Genomic DNA, 19,672 nt, shown 5'->3' with positions numbered 1-19,672 from the left:
TATTTTAAGTAGCCACAGTTTGAGGACTAGAAAAAGAAATTTCAAAGGAATTATCATTACATCTAGAAGGCGGTGGAATGAGGACCTGATCACAGATGCGATTGGCATCAAAACCCATGTTCTTTGACCTGTTTGCCTCCTAAGTGGGAACAAAGGGGCAGGAGGAATCACCAGCAAAAAACAGCTCCTAAGCCTTGTGACAGGTCACTGTTAACATACATGTGACATATCTAAGGGGTTTTATCATCCAGCTTGGGTTTCAGATCTTGGGCTTATCAAGTTCTTCATCCTATATAATAAAAGAGTAATATGCAAATTAACCATCACTTCGCTACACCCACAAGCCATGCCCACCAGCCACGTCCACCAGCCAATCAGAGTGAGTATGCAAATTAACCCCAACCAAGATGGCTGAGGCCACAGAGAGCAGGAGGGAGGCTTGGGTTTCCCTGGCAATGGAGGAAGCCAACCTTTCTACACATCCTGGCGGGCCGAGGCCTCCACTCAAGGGTACAAAGTTTCAATTATAGAAGGTAAATTAATTCCAACAGAAATGACGGCAGCCACAGAGCTGGAAGAGCAGGAGGCTAGGGTTGCCCCGGGCAATAGAGGAAGCAAAGCTTCTGCAGCCCTGGCTGGCCCAGGCCTTCGCTTAAGGCTACAAAGTTTCAATTATAGAAGATACATAAATTCCAACAGAAATGGCTGCTGCCACAGAGTGAGCAGGAGGCTTGGCTCTGCTCCAGGCTACAAAGTTTCAATTGTAGAATATAAATAAATTCCAGATACCAGGGCCTCCACTTGGGTCGCCGGGGGGCATGGCTGGCCTGCAAACCACCACAGGCCCCTTGCCCAGGCTGCCCCACACCCCAAGGGAACCTCCACCCTGATCCGGGACACCCTTCAGGGCAAACCAGCTGGCCCCCATCCATTCACCAGGCCTCTATCCTATCTAATAAAAGAGTAATATGCAGATTGACCATCACTCCAACACACAAGATGGCTGCCCCCATGTGGTCAAAGATCCTGCCCCCATGTGGACACAAGATGGCTGCCACAAGATGGCCAGCAGGGGAGGACAGTTGGGAGGGACCAGGCCTACAAGGGAGGGCAGTTGAGAGGGACCAGGCCTGCAAGGGAGGGCAGTTGGGGGCGATCAATCCTGCAGGGGAGGGCAGTTAGGGGTGACCAGGCCAGCAGAAGAGGAAAGTTGGGGGCAAACAGGCTGGCAGGGGAGCAGTTAGACATCAATCAGGCTGGCAGGTGATCAGGCTGGCAGGCAGAAGCTGTTAGGGGCAATCAGGAAGGCAGGCAGGCGAGCAGTTGGGAGCCAGCAGTCCTGGATTGTGAGAGGGATGTCCGACTGCCCGTTTAGGCCCGATCCTACCAGTATTGGGTCTAAACGGGCAGTCGGACATCCCTCGAGGGGTCCCAGATTGGAGAGGGTGCAGGCTGGGCTGAGGGACACCTCCCCCCTCCCGTGCATGAATTTCGTGCACCGGGCCTCTAGTATTACATATATATTTAAAAAATGTTTAACAAGAAAAAATTGCAGGGTATCGTACTTTTAATAGTGCTACAAAATTCATACCAAGACAATCAGATTGAAAAACAATTCTAATTTTAAAAAGTAGCTCTACAGTAACTTTATACATTTTCCCACTGCTCAACAAAATTATTGGTTACTAACAGAATAGGTGGCTAATGACTATTTCTCAATTAAATTGCATGCTTTGATAAGAGAAAGAAACATATTGGGAAGAAGCTGATAGTGAAATTTATAAATATTCATTAAGAATATATTTTAATGGAATATATTTTAAAATAATCACCAGGTGTTTCAGATATTGTTATCAAGTACTATATACTAGGGAGAAGTATAATTATATTGAATCTCAGAAAAAACAGGAAGTATAGTATCTCACCATTTTATTTATTGTTATTTTTTTATTTCGCCATTTTAATTTGCATTACTTTATTAGAGAAAAGATTTTCTTCACCTTGATTCAGCCTTCAGGTTCTGGACTACATTCATTTGGTCATCAAGTATCAAGGAAACAGTAGTAATAAGAAAGAGAAAAAAGACATGAGACCTGTCTTCATAGAGCTTACATCTAAATAGGGAAGATAGCTATTAATGAGAATTCCAAAAAAATGTAAAATTGAAATTTTACACTAATGTGTAAGATTTACTACTCGGGGAAGTCTGAAAAGGAAGTAAAAATTGAGTAGCAATTTAATAAAAGTAGATGTGTTAACTAAGCCAGGGAAAAAGGCAGGAGAAGGGCTTTCCAGGTAGAGAAGATGGCATGTGTCACCCTTTGGGGAGGTGGTCGCTTGCTATATTGGAGAAACCAAAAGTGAGAGCTTAGAGAGCGATATGAACCACACTGCAAGATGATGCAGCAAAGGAGAGAGCAGGCCCAATCAGGACCCGGTAGGCCATATGGGTCCTTATGTTTATTCCTAGGCAGGGGAACAGCTCCCCTATTCAGAAGGATCACTAATTCCCTTAGTTCTCTGGGTCATTGCTAACAAACATGGCTTCCCATTGTGATCTTGGTTCCCCCGTCTCACAGAGGAAGAACTTGAATTCCAGTGGTCAACCACCATCTCCTAGTCCGGCCAGCTAGTTGGGACCCTTGAAACTTTCTGCCAAACTCCTTCATCCAAAATGTCAGTGTATTTGGATTTCCTCCCCACTGGGGCCCTGGGACCACCAGAGGCTGAGCTACCAAATGCCTCCACTGAAATGGGACTTATCGCCATGCCTACATGTTAGAACCTCGGAATCCTTGGTAATCAGTTGATATGTTGAGAAGATATGTTGAGCAGTTGATTGATAGACACTTGCCCTTTAGCTTGTCTAGATCCTATAAATCTTTTCATATAACCTCTCTCTCTCTTACTGTGCCAAATGGGCCTTCTTGATTTCCAGGGACATTTTATTTCTAAAGCAACCTTAAAACTTTGGAAAAGTCCAGTCATATCAAACCTTCAACAGTGTCAAACTGTTCTTTCTGGTCTGCTTCTAGTCCTTAGAAAGTCTATCCTCTGAGACAAGTACCCTTAGGACTACCCACCATTTAAAAAAATGTTTTTATTCATTTCAGAGAGAGAGGGAGGGAGAGGGCTAGAGAGATAGAAACATTGATGAGATGAGAGAGATACATTGATCGACTGCCTACTGGGGATTGAGCCTATAACCCAGGCATGTGCCCTCACCAAGAATCAAACCAGTGACCTCTTGGTTCATGGGGTGGTGCTCAACCACTGAGCCACACCGGCTGGGCAACCCACCATTTCTTAGGACTCCAGCAAACTCTAAGATCCATTAGTTCAGTGGTCGGCAAACTGTGGCTTGCGAGCCACATGCGGCTTACGAGCCGTGGTCTGCTGCTCTGTTGACTAATGAGTTTGCCAACCACTGTCATATACTACCCTTTACCTCTTTGCACACAATATGCCACAATTGTCTAATCCTCACAGCTTCCAACTACACGGTAACATTTAGTCTAGTCCAGTGGTCGGCAAACTCATTAGTCAACAGAGCGGCAAACGGCGGCTCGCGAGCCGCATGTGGCTCACAAGCCGCAGTTTGCCGACCACTGCATTAGTTCTAGAATTCTGACTTCATTACTCCTAAATTTTTACATTACTTACAATAGCTAGCCATGTTGCGTGATTTGAGTTGTGGTAGCTGAATTGAACTCCTCCTCCTATTTGTCCTCAAACTGAATTGGCTTCTATTTCACTTTCCACACTCATGTTCTCCCCTTTTACATCTGTGAAATAACAGCCTCCAATTGTGTATTCCTGTTAGATGTTCAGCTTCTGCACTACCCTCATTCTTCAGCCTGAAATCTCAGCCAGGCTTTCCCTACATTTCCACAGCCTTTTACCCCTCACACCCAGGACTTCTATTTATGGCTGTGCAGACCAGATCCGATCACAAGGGAGCCTGGGAAGTGGTAAGCAGAGGCTAAAATCCAGCCATGAGTTTTGGGGTAGAGCAGCACCAGCTAGAGGAGGGAATTGTCCCAATTCTTCCTCCCAGAGATAGCACTGTTTTGTAATTTGTGGGCTCAGAGTGACTCCTTTTCTTAATTTGCAGAAAGGTTGTAAATGTGCCAGCAGTAGTTCTGTCACAATCTCACTGAGTTGCTTACCTGGGCAAGCGTGTAGATTGCATCTGGAAACCTGAGTGGCGTCACCCGGACAGGGGCGCCCACGGTTAGATGGCTCTGGATTGTTGCACAGCCTTTTTCTGGTCTTTTCGCCTCCGCCACAAGAAGCAGAACACGGGCCCCAACTTTGCCAGTTTCCCCAACTCCCATCCACTGTGAACAAGAATGGAATGGTCAATATGAACAAATCGGTCCTAAAATTGGCATTTAGGGTGGCCCTGCCAATACAACTTTTATTTTAAGATCTGAGATGATGGCGCTGCTACAATGAACACTACATAGAATGCTTTGCTTGTTCTACTGCAGGAGTTGGGGAGCTCACCGGGACACATGTCAGTGTTGCATCTTTGGATCTGGGAGTCTGGCCCCCCACAAGCTCTTCCTCCGTTGGAGGGTCGAGGGTTATCACACGTGCGGTACCGCCGCATCTGCCCTCCGTTACAGGACCGACTGCAGATTCCCCAGCCACTCCAAGGGCTCCAGTTTCCATGAGCTACAATGCAGAACCATTTGGAGAAGTGCTAAACAACGACATTCACTCAACAAGCACGGGAAGACTCTCCCCAGGAAATGAAAGGAAACATACAGATCTATAAATAGGCAACTTCCAGAAGTAGACGGATCAGCTGTTCTGACCAGAAACTTGAGTATACATCCCAGTGATTGTACAATTCCATTTAACACACATTTACTGAGTCTTATCGTATTCCAGGAGCTGAAGGATATGACTGAGACAAGATCTCTGGCTCTCGATCGGTCAAGGCTATCACACTGAAGATACAGTGGATTCAGATGCTGTTAGGATCGAAGAATCTAGCTTGGTGACTGAATTAAGGCAGAGAGCTGCCTGCCTGCCTCCACAGAGGAATCACCAACATTATTAACAGTTAGCAGGTCAGGGTGCCGCTGCCCTTGCACTCTGCTGCTGGTCCCATAGAGTAAATGAAATCGGGCACAGTCCCTGCCCATACAAATCAACGACTTCTAAGGTATAACACAGACTTATAGCAACCACATAACATTTTAATACCCTAAATCAAAGGTAGACGAATCAAGTCACAGAATATTATAACTTTAAGGACTTAAAAGCCACAGTGGAACTTTAAGAAAGTATAATTTTGACTCACTATTTCCAACACTCACTTGGACAAGGGTCACTATTGCAAAAATCGCTCTGGACATCACTCCCTTCACACCTGCTTCCTCCATACTGTGGGGCGGGATCAGAGCAGTCCCTTGTTCTCTGCCTGGCTCCTCCTCCGCAGGACACGGTGCAGGCGCTCCAACTGGCCCAGCTGGCCCACTTGCCATCAACTGGGTTAAGGAACAAACAAATGTGCTCTGTTAATACTTAAAAATGAGCAGGTTAGCCCTAGCCAATTTTCTCAGTGGTTAGAGCATCGGCCCACGTACTGATGGGTCTCAGGTTCGATTCCAGTCAAGGGCATGTAACCTCGGGCAGTCAAGGGCAGACTTGATCTCTGGCCTTGGTCAGGGCATGTGCAGGAGGCAACCAATCGATGTATCTCTCTCACATTGATCTTTCTCTCTCTGTCTCTCCCCGTTCCTTCCACTGTCTCTAAACACCAATGGGAAAAATATCCTCATGTGAGGATAAAAAAAAAAAAAAGAGCTGATTAAACACTGGGCATTATTAGGTTGAGCAATGTTCTTATTGACATTGATTCTTACTGACACACTAGCCAGATAAGAGGCAGTGTTTATTTGTTGAGGGTATAAACATTGTATTTCTCTCACCAGGGCAGTGTCTTTCATTGCAAACTTGCATCTGTGTTTCTGCTCCATCACAGTAGGAGCCATCGAATGACGGTGGAGGGTTATTGCACAGTCTTGTTCTTGTCTGGGTCCCCTGCCCGCAACTTCTGCTGCACACACCCCAAGGCTGCCACGTGCTCCATGCTCCGTGAACTACAAATATCCCAAGAGACAGAGTCAAGTCACAGCACCATGTGTATTACAAACAAAAATTAGAGAAGTAGATTAATTGAGTGAAATTAGCCCAGAATAAAAAGTAATTAAAATGGAACCAAAGAAAACATGAGTGATGTTTTTCCTTTCTTCTTATTAGATTTTCATGGAAATTAAGTCTATAGGAAAATTCTGAAGGCCAACGAATGCCAAAATTAATGCTTAATATTACCCAAAGAGGCTGTTTTATTAAAATAAAACTTAAACTACCATATGTAAAGACGATATGACTTTTAAAATCCTAGATAGATAAGCATTTGCCTGTGCTCTGTACTCTGGGGAAAGTGGAAAGAACCAGAAGCTTAGGAACAAGGCTATATAACAGATCCAGATGTGGTTATGGGCAATACAAATGTTTCCCCCGTGATAACTTGGACCCCAGATCACAAGACCACGTCTTTAAGCCTGGTTCAGCTCCATGTTTAAAAATGTACTTGGATCTTTCAACAACTTGATGATTTGCACAGTTGTAAAAAATGTCCCCGTTACATCATGTTCATGAATGAAAAGTTCTGAATAACACACTTACCTACTTCCGAAACAAACAACAAAAAAACTGACCAGTGTTTTCCAAGTGTGGCCAAGGCCTCGGATGTGGTAACTAACATATTGCACCATCTGACCATAGGACTAGAAGAACCTTATGTTTCTTAGCAGGTGCATGGGCTGAGAATCAATGTTATGGTCTCTCCAATGTATAAGTCAGTATCAGGTCATACATTTGTTTTGAGGGTCATTTCTAGATATGGGACTCATAAAGTATGTTTTTGGGGTCACCAGTTTAACGGAGATAGGAACCAAGACAGGCCTTAAGGTCTGTGTCTAAATATTCTCTTAACAATTTAAGAGACACCAAAATAATAAGTTGAAAACCAAGACATTATCATTTGGTTGCATTGTTTAGAAAAATTTTAAAACACATCTTGCATTTTTTTCTCATTAACTGTTTTCTAATTGAGTTGACTACATGTCCCTGTACTTTATAGATACAGGCAAACACAGTCACACAAATTTATTTTAGCTGACAAGAATTTGCACTAAAAAAATATTTGACTAAACCTAAACGTATAGAAAAAAGCCTTTAAATATTTGGCAGATATTATTCAAAGTTATTTCTTCATTAATTCAGATTGTTGATGCTGAGTCCTTATATATAGACTAAGTGATTTTAAATTATTCTGCTGTTCTAATTATTTTCATATATTCTATTTTCAAGGCTGTTGGTTAACAAAAGCTCACACCTCTTACAATATAAAGTCTTAGAGCATAGATGCAATTTTATTGGAGGATTATAAATGGGTGATGTTTATTCATTTATTATCTGTGCCGTTCCTATTACATATAAATAGATGTTTTTGGCTGAAGATATATATATATATATTTTTTTTTTTATTCAATAAAGAAAACCTTAACCAGAAGTGAACTTCATGATATAAAATGTGGTGGAGTTGAAATGTTTCTTTTATATGAATGGATTGATAACAATAAAAAAGAATAGTAATATAAATCAGAGAAGGAATAAAACATCATCGTGTCTACATAATACCAAAGAAGACAACGGTGGAGGAGTCAGTGTATAGGAAAAATGCAAAAGGTAAGAGATGGATTTGTTGTTACACTATGTTGCAATTCTGACTCTGGAAAGACAGCAGAACATGGTCCTTGCAGGGACTTTGGCCAGATGCCCTGAGTCTGAATGACTGCTCTGCTCTTACTAACCGGGCAGTCCTAGATGAGTTACTGGGTCTTTTGTGCCGTTTATAACCTGCTATATCCAGATAATAAAAGAACCTGCCTTGAGAGAGTCAGAGTGAGGAATAATGAGTTTATACATGAAAAACGCTGGGGTCAGTACAGCACACACCGTTTTAAAGTCCTGCATATGTGTGAGCTATGAGCTAGTATGGCCATTCTTTACTCAAAGTTCTCAACAATTAAAAAAAAACACACACTAAAAAAATGCTCATTCTAGATACTGAAAACCTATTTGAAGAAATAATGACTGAAAACTTCCCCGACCTGGTGAAAGAAATAAACTTACAAGTCCAGGAAGCGCACAGAACCCCAAACAAAAGGAATCCAAAGAGGACCACACCAAGACACATCATAATTAAAATGCCAAGAGCAAAAGACAAAGAGAGAATATTAAAAGCAGCAAGAGAAAAACAGTTAATTACCTACAAGGGAGCACCCATACGATTGTCAGCTGATTTCTCAACAGAAACTATGCAGGCCAGACAGGAGTGGCAAGAAATAGTCAAAGTGATGAACAGCAAGAACCTACAACCAAGAGTACTCTACCCAGCCAAGCTGACATTCAGAATTGAAGATCAGCTAAAGAGCTTCACAGATAAGAAAAAGCTAAAGGAGTTCATCAACACCAAACCAGTATTATATGAAATGCTGAAAGGTATTCTCTAAGAAGAGGAAGAAGAAGAAAAAGGTAAAGATAAAAATTATGAACAACAAATACATATCTATCAACAAGTGAATCTGAAAATCAAGTGAATTAAAAATCTGATGTACAGAATAAACTGGTGAATATAATAGAATCAGGGGCATAGAAAGGGAGTGGACTGACAACTCTCAGAGGTAAAGGTGTGTGGGGGGTGCGGGAAGAGACTGGACAAAAATCGTACACCTATGGATGAGGACAGTGGGGGGAGGTAAGGGAATAGGGTGGGATGGGAACCAGGTGGAGGGGAGCTATGGGGGGCAAAAAAGAGTAATAACTGTAATAATCTGAACAATAAAGATTTATTAAATTTAAAAAAAGCTCATTCTTTAAATAATCTGTAGGAATATATATATATTAATGACAATGGCTGTCAAATGCCAGCAGAAAGGTCCATTCCAGAAGATACCTATCTTTATTAGGGGGAGGATTGGAAGTTTAAAAATATCATTCTAACTGGGGCGAAGAAAGTACAATATAAGCCTAAAATATCAATTTGTGCCAGAAAATAAGGAAGTGTTCAAGGAATCAAGGGCATTTATAAAAATCATTTAGCTTTTCATGATATAGGTGTCATCGTTGACAAACTGTACAAAGATTGCTGTCATCAGGTATTTTTTATTTTGATGTACTATGCTATTATAATTAGCTTTCTAATTCTTCAAGGTAAAGAAACATTTTGGTTTCTTGTTTATTTTCTTTAAGATTTCATGACAGTATTTTATTTTTAAATGCAATGGAACTTCTAAACTGCAAATCAAGATACGCAGGATCTCAGTGAATAGGCTAGGGAAACATCAGATGGACCTGGGTCCAAATTCTTGATTTACCTTTAACTAGCTATGTAACCTCAGTGAATTAATTCTCATATATCCTCTGAATCTTAGTTTCCTCATCTGTACAATAGCATGCAATATCCAATGAAGCAGATAACTATCTCAGTTTGGTTTATCAATTTCATTTTTTTCTTACTGTCTCAGCGAAGGTGTCGCTCCTAGTTCTGCTCCATCACTTCACCTATGTGGGTTTGTTCTCTATGCTTGTCAATATAGGAATATTTTCTGTCTATCAATCTAGTTTTGAGCAATTAGAAGAGTGCCTTGAGCATAGAACGGGTGCTCAACAAATCTTTTTTTGGACGAATCAATGAATCAATGAACGAGTGAACAGCCACTTCTCTATTTCTTTCAGGCTGTCAAACGAGGAGCCCTGATCCTCTTGGCACTAAGTAACCCAAGATGGTTACCAAAGTGTCCTTCTCCTGGACTCAAGGTCAGAGGTGAGCACGGGATCCAAACACAATCAAACAGGGTCCTTTCCCAGAGGCTGATACGAATTCTGAGCGAGAGGAACTCTTTGTCTCTGAGGCCTGAGATTATAGGGCCCCTGTGAGCCAGCAGCTGCCGCAGTCATTTTTTCCATCACATGGAAAGAGTTTAAAGGAGAATACAGCCAAGAGAGGAAAGCAGAGATGCGAGATGGAAAACATGCTAGTAAACTATTGGCCCAATCCTTGGGTTCAATCACACCTGAAAGGAGAATGTTCACTTAAGCTTATGTAAGTTTGATTTCTGTCACTTTAACCTTCCAAGAGCCCCACAATACGTATGTTGTAGGGTTGTTTCACAAAGTCAAAACCAGTGCGTATATAAAGCACATAGCCTGGCACCTAGCACACGATAGGTATTCAGTCACTGGTAACTATTATTATGTTAGCCCTCACTAACTGGTGTTTCTGGGAAACCCTTTACCCTCTCTAGGCTTTATTTCTCTCACCTGAAAATGAAAGACTGGATTAGGTGTGACCTAACGTCATGGCCTCTAAAATTTTATGACTTTGTAATTACTTATGTTTTCTCTACATGATTCAAAATGCACCACAGTCTGGAGCCTTTAATCATGTTCAGTTAAATCAGGTGTTTTACTTAACATCGACTCATGCTCTACCTCCCCAAGTTTATCCAGGAGACAGAACTAAGAACACGGAGAATGAATATATTCCAGGGGAGAGGCCATCACCTCTTTTCACAGTGAAGAAGAAAAGGTCATTATAACCCCTTGAAGGGAGTTAAAAACAGGAAAGTTTTGCTCATCGGTGGGTTCTCACCCGGGCACGGCCGAATGTTGCACATGATCACCTCCACAGCAGTCCCTTCACACGGCCGCCCGCCGTGTTGAGCTGGTGGATTATTGCAAGTTCTGGTCCTGGTTCGGTTGCCACGTCCGCAGCTCCTTGTGCATTCTTCCCAAGGGCTCCATTCTGACCAGCTACCGTGCACTGGACAAAGGTGAAACATTACACCACGAGATCATGAGATACATTTCAATTGAAAGTACTAATACTGGGGCAAGGAGGGGACAAAAGGTGATGGGGGGAAAAAAGAAGAAGGTAAATGGGTGATAAATGGTGATGGGAGGAGACTTGAGGTGGTATACACACAATACAATACACAGGTGATACATTGTAGAGCTGTATACCTGAAACCTGTATAATTTTATTAACCAATGTCACCAAAAAAAATTCAATAAAAAAAGAAAGTACTGCCAAGCCGATGTGGCTCAGGGGTTGAGTGTCGACCTATGAACCAGGAGGTCATGGTTTGCGGGCTTGATCCCATGTGGGCTGTACAGGAGGCAGCCCATCGATGGTTGTCTCTCATCACGGATGTTTCTATCTCTCTCCCCCTCTCTGAAATCAATAAAAATATATTAAAATAAAAAAGGAAGTACTAATTCTGGGACAACCCATCGTTAGAAACGGAAATGAACAAATGTCTATCTATGGAATAAAGAGTAGTACCTGGACATAATTTATGTTGACAGTTCCGCATTTCTGAATCTGACCCTTGGCAAGGCTTCCCGCCATTGGCCGGAAGAGGGCTGTTGCACAGGCGACTTCTCTTTTGGATGCCTCTCCCACAGGTGACGCTGCAGGCTCTCCAGGAAGACCACGGGGAAAACCCACCATGAACTACAAAGAAGACATTCTACTTTGTCTCTGTTTTAGTGAACAAAAAACCTGCAAGTTGGATTTCATTAAGATGTGCACTGGGTCTACAGCTAAGTCGGGAGCTGCTGAGAAATTGCTCATGGAAGCTCTCTTTTACGGCAAAATGAAAATCTAAGCATGAGAGAACTTCAGTTAACTAGGGTTTCTGCCCAGCTCCAATCCTGACTCACTCGGACATGGCTACTGAAAGTACACAGCCAAGAAGTTTATATATTTTTTACCTTTTGAATATGCCCTTTTTTAAAAAAGAAAAATATACCCATTGATTTCTGAGAATAAAGTGGACTATTTTTCAATCAAAAATTCAGTTTGGGAATTTAAATGACTAACTTGGTATTTTTCAGCTCTATTCTGTATTTAGTCCCTTCAGCCTGCAAATTGTGGTATGGCTTTTTGTCCTAGCTCCATAAGCTAGAAGTGTCTCAAGGGTTAAGGAGGCTTGGATTAAGATGCTTAATAATCTTTATGACTTGAGTTGCTCTGGGTGTTAATATGAATATCTGATCACTCTCACCTTGGACTGTGACTGGTACTCTGACCAGAACAGAACCCATCAGATTTCGAGCAACACATTCATATTCAGATGTATCTTCTTTCTGAGCAGCAGAGATATATAACGAGTTGTTGGACAACACATTAACTCGGTCATCCCAGGGGATAGCGTGCCCTTGACGAGACCACATAATGGCTGGATGAGGCTCTCCAGTGGCCTGACAATTCAATATGACTTTGCCACCAACATTTATAATTGTTGCTATTGGCTCAAGAGTGATAACAGGAGGACCTACAGAAAAAAAAAAAAGCACATAATGCTTCTTAGTTTTGGTGGAGTAATATAAGCATTTTAATCAATATTATATAGTAACATTATTTATTTATTTTTAATTTCTTTATTGATTGTGGTATTACATATGTGTCCTTATTCCCCCATTACCCCCCAATCTCCCTATTCATGCCCTTACCCCCCTGTTGTCTGTGTCCATTGATTAGGCTTATATGCATGCATATAAGTCCTTTGGTTGATCTCTCCCCCTTACCTCCACCCTTCCCTACCTTCCCTGAGGTTTGAGGTTCTGATCGATGTTTCTCTGCCTCTGGATCTGTTTTTGTTCATCAGTTTATGTTGTTCATTATACTCCATAAATGAGTGAGATCATGTGATATTTATCTTTCTCTGCCTGGCTTATTTCACAAATTGGGTTAATTTGTTTATAAAACACTGTAGCTTCTCAACTTACTAAGGTTGTAATTACCATTGATAGAATTTTCATAGCTGTTTTACTTAGTAAAAGTCAAAATTTTAAATCCTTAAGCAGAGTAGCCTAGAGCATGGGACCTGCAGTCAAGGTTTCTGAATTCAAATCCTGCTTCCACTCCTTACTACCTCTCTGAGATTTCGTGTCCTTAAACATGGTGCCTAGTTCGAAGGATTCTTGTTAGACTCCACTAAGGTGATGTAGGCACAGCTCTTTGATAAGCTAAGACCAAAAGAGTATTAGTGTTATTGTTATCATTGCTGTTTTTTACACGATAAACATTCACGTATTTCACTTTATATAATTTTTGTGGTAAAGAGTTATTATTAACTTATTCTTTCATTACAAATCATCATTCATTTATTCATTAAACACACATTGAGAGCCTACTATTTCCCAGGCATTGTGCTAGATGCTGAGGACACAGAGATAACAGATACAACTTCTTCTAGTTTGAAGGAGCTCATAGTCTACTGATAAGATAGACCAGTAACTAATTATTTAGTTGTGTTATACCTATAGAATGAAGTAATAGGATAGGTAGAATACAACTTAATAGAGTAGGTAAATGTGTGGAGACATGGGAACATAAACAAAAATACCTTAATAAATCACATAAAAACATGTCACTGGAAATGGAGAGGAAAAAGGATATTCAAGAATTATCAAGAAAGTAGGAATGATAGGACTTTCTCTTTGAATTATATGAAGGGAGGAATTAATGACTACAGGGTTTTGATTTGGGAAATATAGTATATGTTGGGCAACTTGATAGAAGATTGGAGGAAGAACAGATTTGTTGGGAGGGAGTAAGAAATAACTATTTGCATCCATTTAGAACTGTCTCTACACTTGAGGTATCTGTGGGACATTGCTGTAGAAATGTCTAGATGGAAAGCGAATACTACTCATTTCTGGAGTTCAGAATAAAGAAATGGGCTAAAACTTCAGACTTGTGAGTCTTTCACATATGGATAAGATTATTTCAGAAGTGAGTCTAAAATGAGAGCAAGAGGGCCAGAGAGAGAAACTATTGCAACATTATTAAAGAGATGGACAGAAGGCAAACCCATCAATGGTACTAAGAACTGATCACTGAGGTAGGAAGAAAATCAGAGAAAATGGTATCCTGGCAACCAAAGGAAGGAGTTTCAAGAAGGAGGTAGGAGTTAATAGTTCCTATAGTGGATGATACCTGCTCCAGTGAAGTCTTTGGAGAGAATGTGAAAGAAGTTGTGCACAGCTGCTGATTGAATATTTATCGTTTTACAAGTCTACAGTGTCAAGATAGAATATGAAAGACTTCATGGGGGATAAGAAGCTTGACTGCATTTTAAAAAATGGGCAAGATTATATATAAGAGAAGGGAGCCTATTGGAGAAAAGAAAATAGCATGGCCATGGATTTAGCTTTGAAAAGATGATTCATCCTGTGGCATACAAGGTCTTAAACATTTGGTTAAAATCTTCAAATGAAAAACAGAAGGATTTGCATTTAAATAGGTAAGCAAAGGGGAGTGTGTATATCCTTGAAGGAATATGATGGGATGGCAGCAGTATTTTAGTGGGATTGAGTTAAAAGGAAGAATTATTTGCTCAAAGAGAGAGAATAAATATCAGATAATTCAGGGTAGTGGCTGCATAGCTTAGATTGAGAAGTGTATCTGGAATAATAGAACATAAAACAAAACAATAGAAAATGTGTTTTATTGTGATATTAATATGCTAGTATTTTATGTAAAGATATTACTGATGTATTGTCTTTTCATACGAAGTTAGAATCTCAGGGGAGTCATTATTAATGCATTATTTATATAAACGCCCACATCATTCTACACAACTGCCTTCCTACTCATGTTTACATTAACCTCACGCTAGGAAGTTTCAGTGCCGGAGCTTTTATTTCTCTCCCAGTGTTCAGATTACATTATGCATTTAATAAGCTTGCTGTATAAAGTAAATACTTCAGATTAATCACTCAACACTAAATGGCAATATAATGACCAAATGAGCTCATCTGCTCATGTTATTATGGTCAAAGAAAGTGTCAAATAAAACTCAGAATCTTAATTTAGATACCATAGTTGAACATTTCCAAATGCACACAAGGCTGTAAATTAATCCAACAATAAAATTCCTTATGTACATCTTTCAAGGTTGACTTAATTCCACCAGTCACATAATGATCAGTTAAACATGGTCATTTTATCTAAATGAAGACACGGTTTCTGGTTCTTTAATCTTAATTTTAAACCAATTATCTTTTTGGCTTCTTTTATATGATTCATTTATTTAAATGCGTTTACTGTCAGTAATTTTAAATGAGCTAATCTAATGCAGCTTGTCTTAAACCTGGTCAGTGAACACTCTTTCAGAAGAGATTAATCATGTGATGTTCTACCTACATTCACCCAAACAAGGAAGGGAGAAGTTTTCACGGAAATAACATTTGGGAAATGTGGCATTTCATATCCTCCTCTTGTTGAGTTATAACTCACATTAGCATATTAACATTTTTGGAAAGATCTGCAATAAAGAAACTTTACTGCATATAGTGGGAGTTCTTTATATATTTAATAAACGAATGAACGTAACTGGATAAGGTGATGGATGTGTTAATTAACTTCATTGTGGTAATCATGTCACAACACATACGTATGGCAAATCATTACATTGTACACGCTAAATGTTTACAATTTTGTTTGTCAATTATACCTCAATAAAGCTGGAGGGAAAACAATGTCTTAGACATTGTAAAAATATCTATTCAATGTTAAATTCATGCAGAAAAGTGGTTTGGCAAATAGCTGTTAGTAAATGCCAGTCAACAGCATCTCTCCATAGTGAAGGAAGAAAATGTAAATTCATCCCCTTAAATACTGAGCCTATTCACTCAAGTTGGTTGGCTTAAGTTCTCAACTCAATGATGCTGTCCTTGGGCTAGTCCCTGAAGTGGTTCTGGGGACTGTTCAATGGGTCTCTGGAGTCCTTCCTGTTTTTCTAATTATCAAAGCGCTTTCTTCCGGGGGCTTATACGAGGGACTTCATGATGAGTATGATAAGCCTGCCCAGACCACATAGTTATTCCATGGAAATAGCAATAGATCTGGAGCACTTTTGAAGTCGTTTACACTAGTCTTTATTTTTAATACATACTTTTAAAGAGCCACAGAATGGCATCTTTGCAAGCACTTTACAGGAACTGCGGTGAGCTATAAGAAGAGTATTCAATGGAATATATTACAAACAAAAAGCTCTGCCGTGAAGCACTTGCGATTTTGAACTACATGTGGTTAAGATAAAATAGAGAAAAATGTCTGTGCCAAACTGTATCTGCCTTACGCTCAATAACAATGGCTCCATCAGCCGCAGAACGTAAGAGTAGACACACTCTGAACGCTGCCGTTGATGTACCTGCTATAAAGTTAAGGACAGTGGACATTCTTTATTAGGCAACATTGCTTAGATCAGGTGTTTAACTGGAATTTAATGAAGCAGCTTACTCTGCAGAGTCAGGCTCATGCTGCGCTCCACCACCCCAGCTTCGTTAGCAGCTACACACGTGTAGTCACCGGCATCGTCATTCTAAGGAAAAAGCAGTGTTTGTGGAAATGTGAGCTTACAGAGTAGGGCAAATAACTTTGTTCACTATGACGCTAGTTTATATGAAATTTCCTTTTTGAGACGGCATTTTAATGGAAATAGAAAAACCTACATATCTTTAACCCTATAAATAGGCTAAAAAAAAAAAAAAGAAGCAGAAAAAGAAATTCCCAGCCTACTTTTTTCAAAACAGCTCATTATTGCTCTCTGGGATAGTACTTACTAGGAAACCAAAGCAAAAATAGCATTTTAAAATAATCATCTAGCCAAAATTACCTTACTGAAGGAAAATGTTGATGTGTTTCTTAGAGTAACTTAAAAACATGAAAATAATCAGGACAAGTTAATAAATATTGAGTCTTTTCTAATGGGGATTAGTTAATAAAAAAATTAAGCTTAGCCTCTATCTAGAGAGTTTGAAAATTAAGAGAGAAAGTGAAAAGCTAATTTACTGGAAATTATAAAACACAGAATGTAATTCCCAAGTTTATATGTATGTGGTATAAAAAATAAATACCATATGAGTTTAGATTTGGCAACTAGTAAGAGTCACAGATTTCGCTAAAGGTCTTATGAATAGGAGAATATGGTCTTGTTAATAGAAACATTACGACAGTAAAGGGAAACTGAATTGCAGGAAATAGAGGAGTACGGGAGAAGGAAGACAGATGTTGATTTAGATGTTCAGTTGGGGGTGCCAATGTATTATCAAAATAGAAATTTCTAATAGGGAACTGTAAATAGAAGTTGGAAGAGTTTCAGAATTGGAGATATTTAGTAATCTGAAATTGTGTGAAAAAAAGATTTGTATTAGTATTAATGTTGGTATTAGAAGTACTAATAATTATAGAAGTAGTAATATTTATGTAGACAAAGGGGGAAGAGGGAATAATGCTGAAACTCATTAGTGTTACAGTATCTACATCTCAAAATTTAGGGGATAACCAACAACATCTAATGCTGAAACTAAACAAAGGAGAATAAAGAATGGTCCATTGGATTAGGTGATTAGATAGTATGTTTTAATTATTAGTTCAATTAATTAAAAAACAGGTTAACAAATTACCTATATGTAGTCTAGCTGAGAAATATTTAGATAAAATATCTCATTCACATGACCCTCAAATTAGAATAACTTAAAGCACTCCTCATTTTCCAAATTACTGAAGTTGTTGGAAAGCCTAATATATAGTTATTGACTTAGTGATGAAAACTGCCCTAAAACTTGTTTGTAATTGTAACTCCATTTCCTGTTCTACTGATGCTAACTAATAGGCCAATGATTGGGAACAAAGCAGAAAAATCATTTTATGGCTCATACTTCTTCGAAAGGCCTAAAAAGAATCGATTTGAACCATTGTTTCAGTTTTTTTATAATAACCCACTGATTCAGATTTTATGATTTAAATTAAAATGCAAGGGAAACTTTCCCCATCCATGGCACCTATAGAAAGGCATTCATTGTGGCAGCTGAAGTATATACACAACAATCCCAGTGCGACTTACTACGGTGCCATAAATGGCCAGGGAGCCATTGCCAAGTTGGCGGATTCTGTGGTTACTTTCAATATCCACCCCCTTTCTGCTCCACTGGATGGTTGGGGCAGGATCGCCTCTGACCTCACAGTTCAGAATTGCATTTCCGCCAAGTGGTTCAATCCAATTAGCAGGGTAATCACCTTTGAAGACTGGAGGTTCTGGGAAAAAACACAAGGCAAGTAGAAGTAAAAGGAAGCTCTGATAATTTCTTTGTGATTTTGACCTATTTAGAAAGGTCATTTAGTGAAGGGTACAGCCACTTTCAATCCCCATGAATTTTCCAAAATCAACAGCTCATGCTAATCAACTAGATAATCTCACCAGTTTCATAATCTAAGCAGATGATTACATTTTGTGGCAAATAATCTCTTTACTTACTGCTTACCTACTTTGAGTTGCATGTTCAAAATATTCTATTTCTTATGAATTTGCATATCTGTGAATTAGGACTAAATGGATTAACAAACTGAAGGTATGGTGCATCTACACTAATAAAAGAGAAATATGCAAATTGACCATACCCCCGCGACACCCACCAGACAATCAGGAGTGAGTATGCAAATTAACCCAACTAAGATGGCGGGTTAATTTGCATATGAAGGCACAGAGCGGCCGGGCAGGGCAGGATGCCTGCTATGAGGGGGAGGGTGGGGGGTGGAGGGAGCTACAGGAGCGGCACTCTGGCCGGTAGCGAGGACTTGCAGGCTCCTGGGCAGCCGGGAGCAAAGCCAGGGGAAGAAAGGCCTATTCTTGCACGAATCTTCGTGCAATGGGCCTCTAGTTACTACATAATAAGGAAGGAAAATGCAAACCATTTATTATAAGTAAATTATGAGTAAAAAATAGAGCACGTTTACCTACCTTTCACATAAACAAATCCAACTGCCTTCACAAAACCAATGCTGTTCTCTGCGGTGCACACATAAGTACCCGAATCCTCTTTGGAAACCCTTTCAATAACAAGTTCACTGTGTCCATTGACACTGTCAAAGTGGGCTGAGAGAAACAAGTTAGGAAACAACACAAATGCCTCTCAGTAACCTAGGAAAACAATCACAACAGCTCCGTATTTTGCAGGTTAGATTTATGTGTTAGTCAGCAATTGAACCCGAGATCTCATCATGACCTTGGAGAAGAGAGCCTTTCCACAGATCCCTTCCTCTGGCTACTTGCTATGCCTTTAGATGCTTGTTTGAAGAATGAAAAACAGCAGGAGGAGCAGGAAAAGAGTAAAAACAAACATTTAAAAATTATTTTAGATTGAAAATACACCTTTCATCTTCAAGTGTTGCCTAAACCTGGTTCGTAGTCTCTCTGGGTTTCAAAAATCTTTCCCTCAGAAATACAACATTTTCCATTTAATTTATCTCACCATCACTTTTCCTCCCAATTTCCATCAAAAACATAAAAAACTTTTCAGTTACAATTCAAGTGACTCAGCAGGTCAGAGGGGATGTCATGAAAACGTACACCAGTTAGGCAATGACAACATGATTAAATCTGTAATAATTTAAACTACTCCATAATAAGTAATGACATAAATACTTACAAAGGTAGTTATAATATTTGGAGTACATTATAAGGTTAATCCTAAAGCAACTGATAGTAAATAAGATTCTGATTAGACCAGCCAA

General features: G+C 39.9%; 1 protein-coding gene across 2 annotated transcripts in view; it reads right to left on the bottom strand.

Annotated features, from left to right (window-relative positions):
* Positions 1-19,672, bottom strand: part of HMCN1 (hemicentin 1) — a 379,828-nt gene that overhangs the window by 32,767 nt on the left and 327,389 nt on the right. For both annotated transcript variants that reach the window (XM_079760677.1, XM_079760678.1), the window contains exons 84-93: positions 18,900-19,034; positions 18,006-18,196; positions 16,400-16,481; positions 12,156-12,425; positions 11,432-11,602; positions 10,739-10,909; positions 5,946-6,116; positions 5,331-5,501; positions 4,510-4,680; positions 4,170-4,340 (exon numbers count right to left, since the gene is read on the bottom strand). In XM_079760677.1, the coding sequence (XP_079616803.1) occupies positions 4,170-4,340; positions 4,510-4,680; positions 5,331-5,501; positions 5,946-6,116; positions 10,739-10,909; positions 11,432-11,602; positions 12,156-12,425; positions 16,400-16,481; positions 18,006-18,196; positions 18,900-19,034 (1,704 nt within the window). The remainder of the gene's footprint in view (positions 1-4,169; positions 4,341-4,509; positions 4,681-5,330; positions 5,502-5,945; positions 6,117-10,738; positions 10,910-11,431; positions 11,603-12,155; positions 12,426-16,399; positions 16,482-18,005; positions 18,197-18,899; positions 19,035-19,672) is intronic.

Source organism: Cnephaeus nilssonii (genome assembly GCF_951640355.1).
Source record: "Cnephaeus nilssonii genome assembly, chromosome: 21".
In the NCBI taxonomy this organism is placed as follows: Eukaryota; Metazoa; Chordata; class Mammalia; order Chiroptera; family Vespertilionidae; genus Cnephaeus; species Cnephaeus nilssonii.
This window is presented reverse-complemented; position numbering and strand designations above follow the sequence as displayed.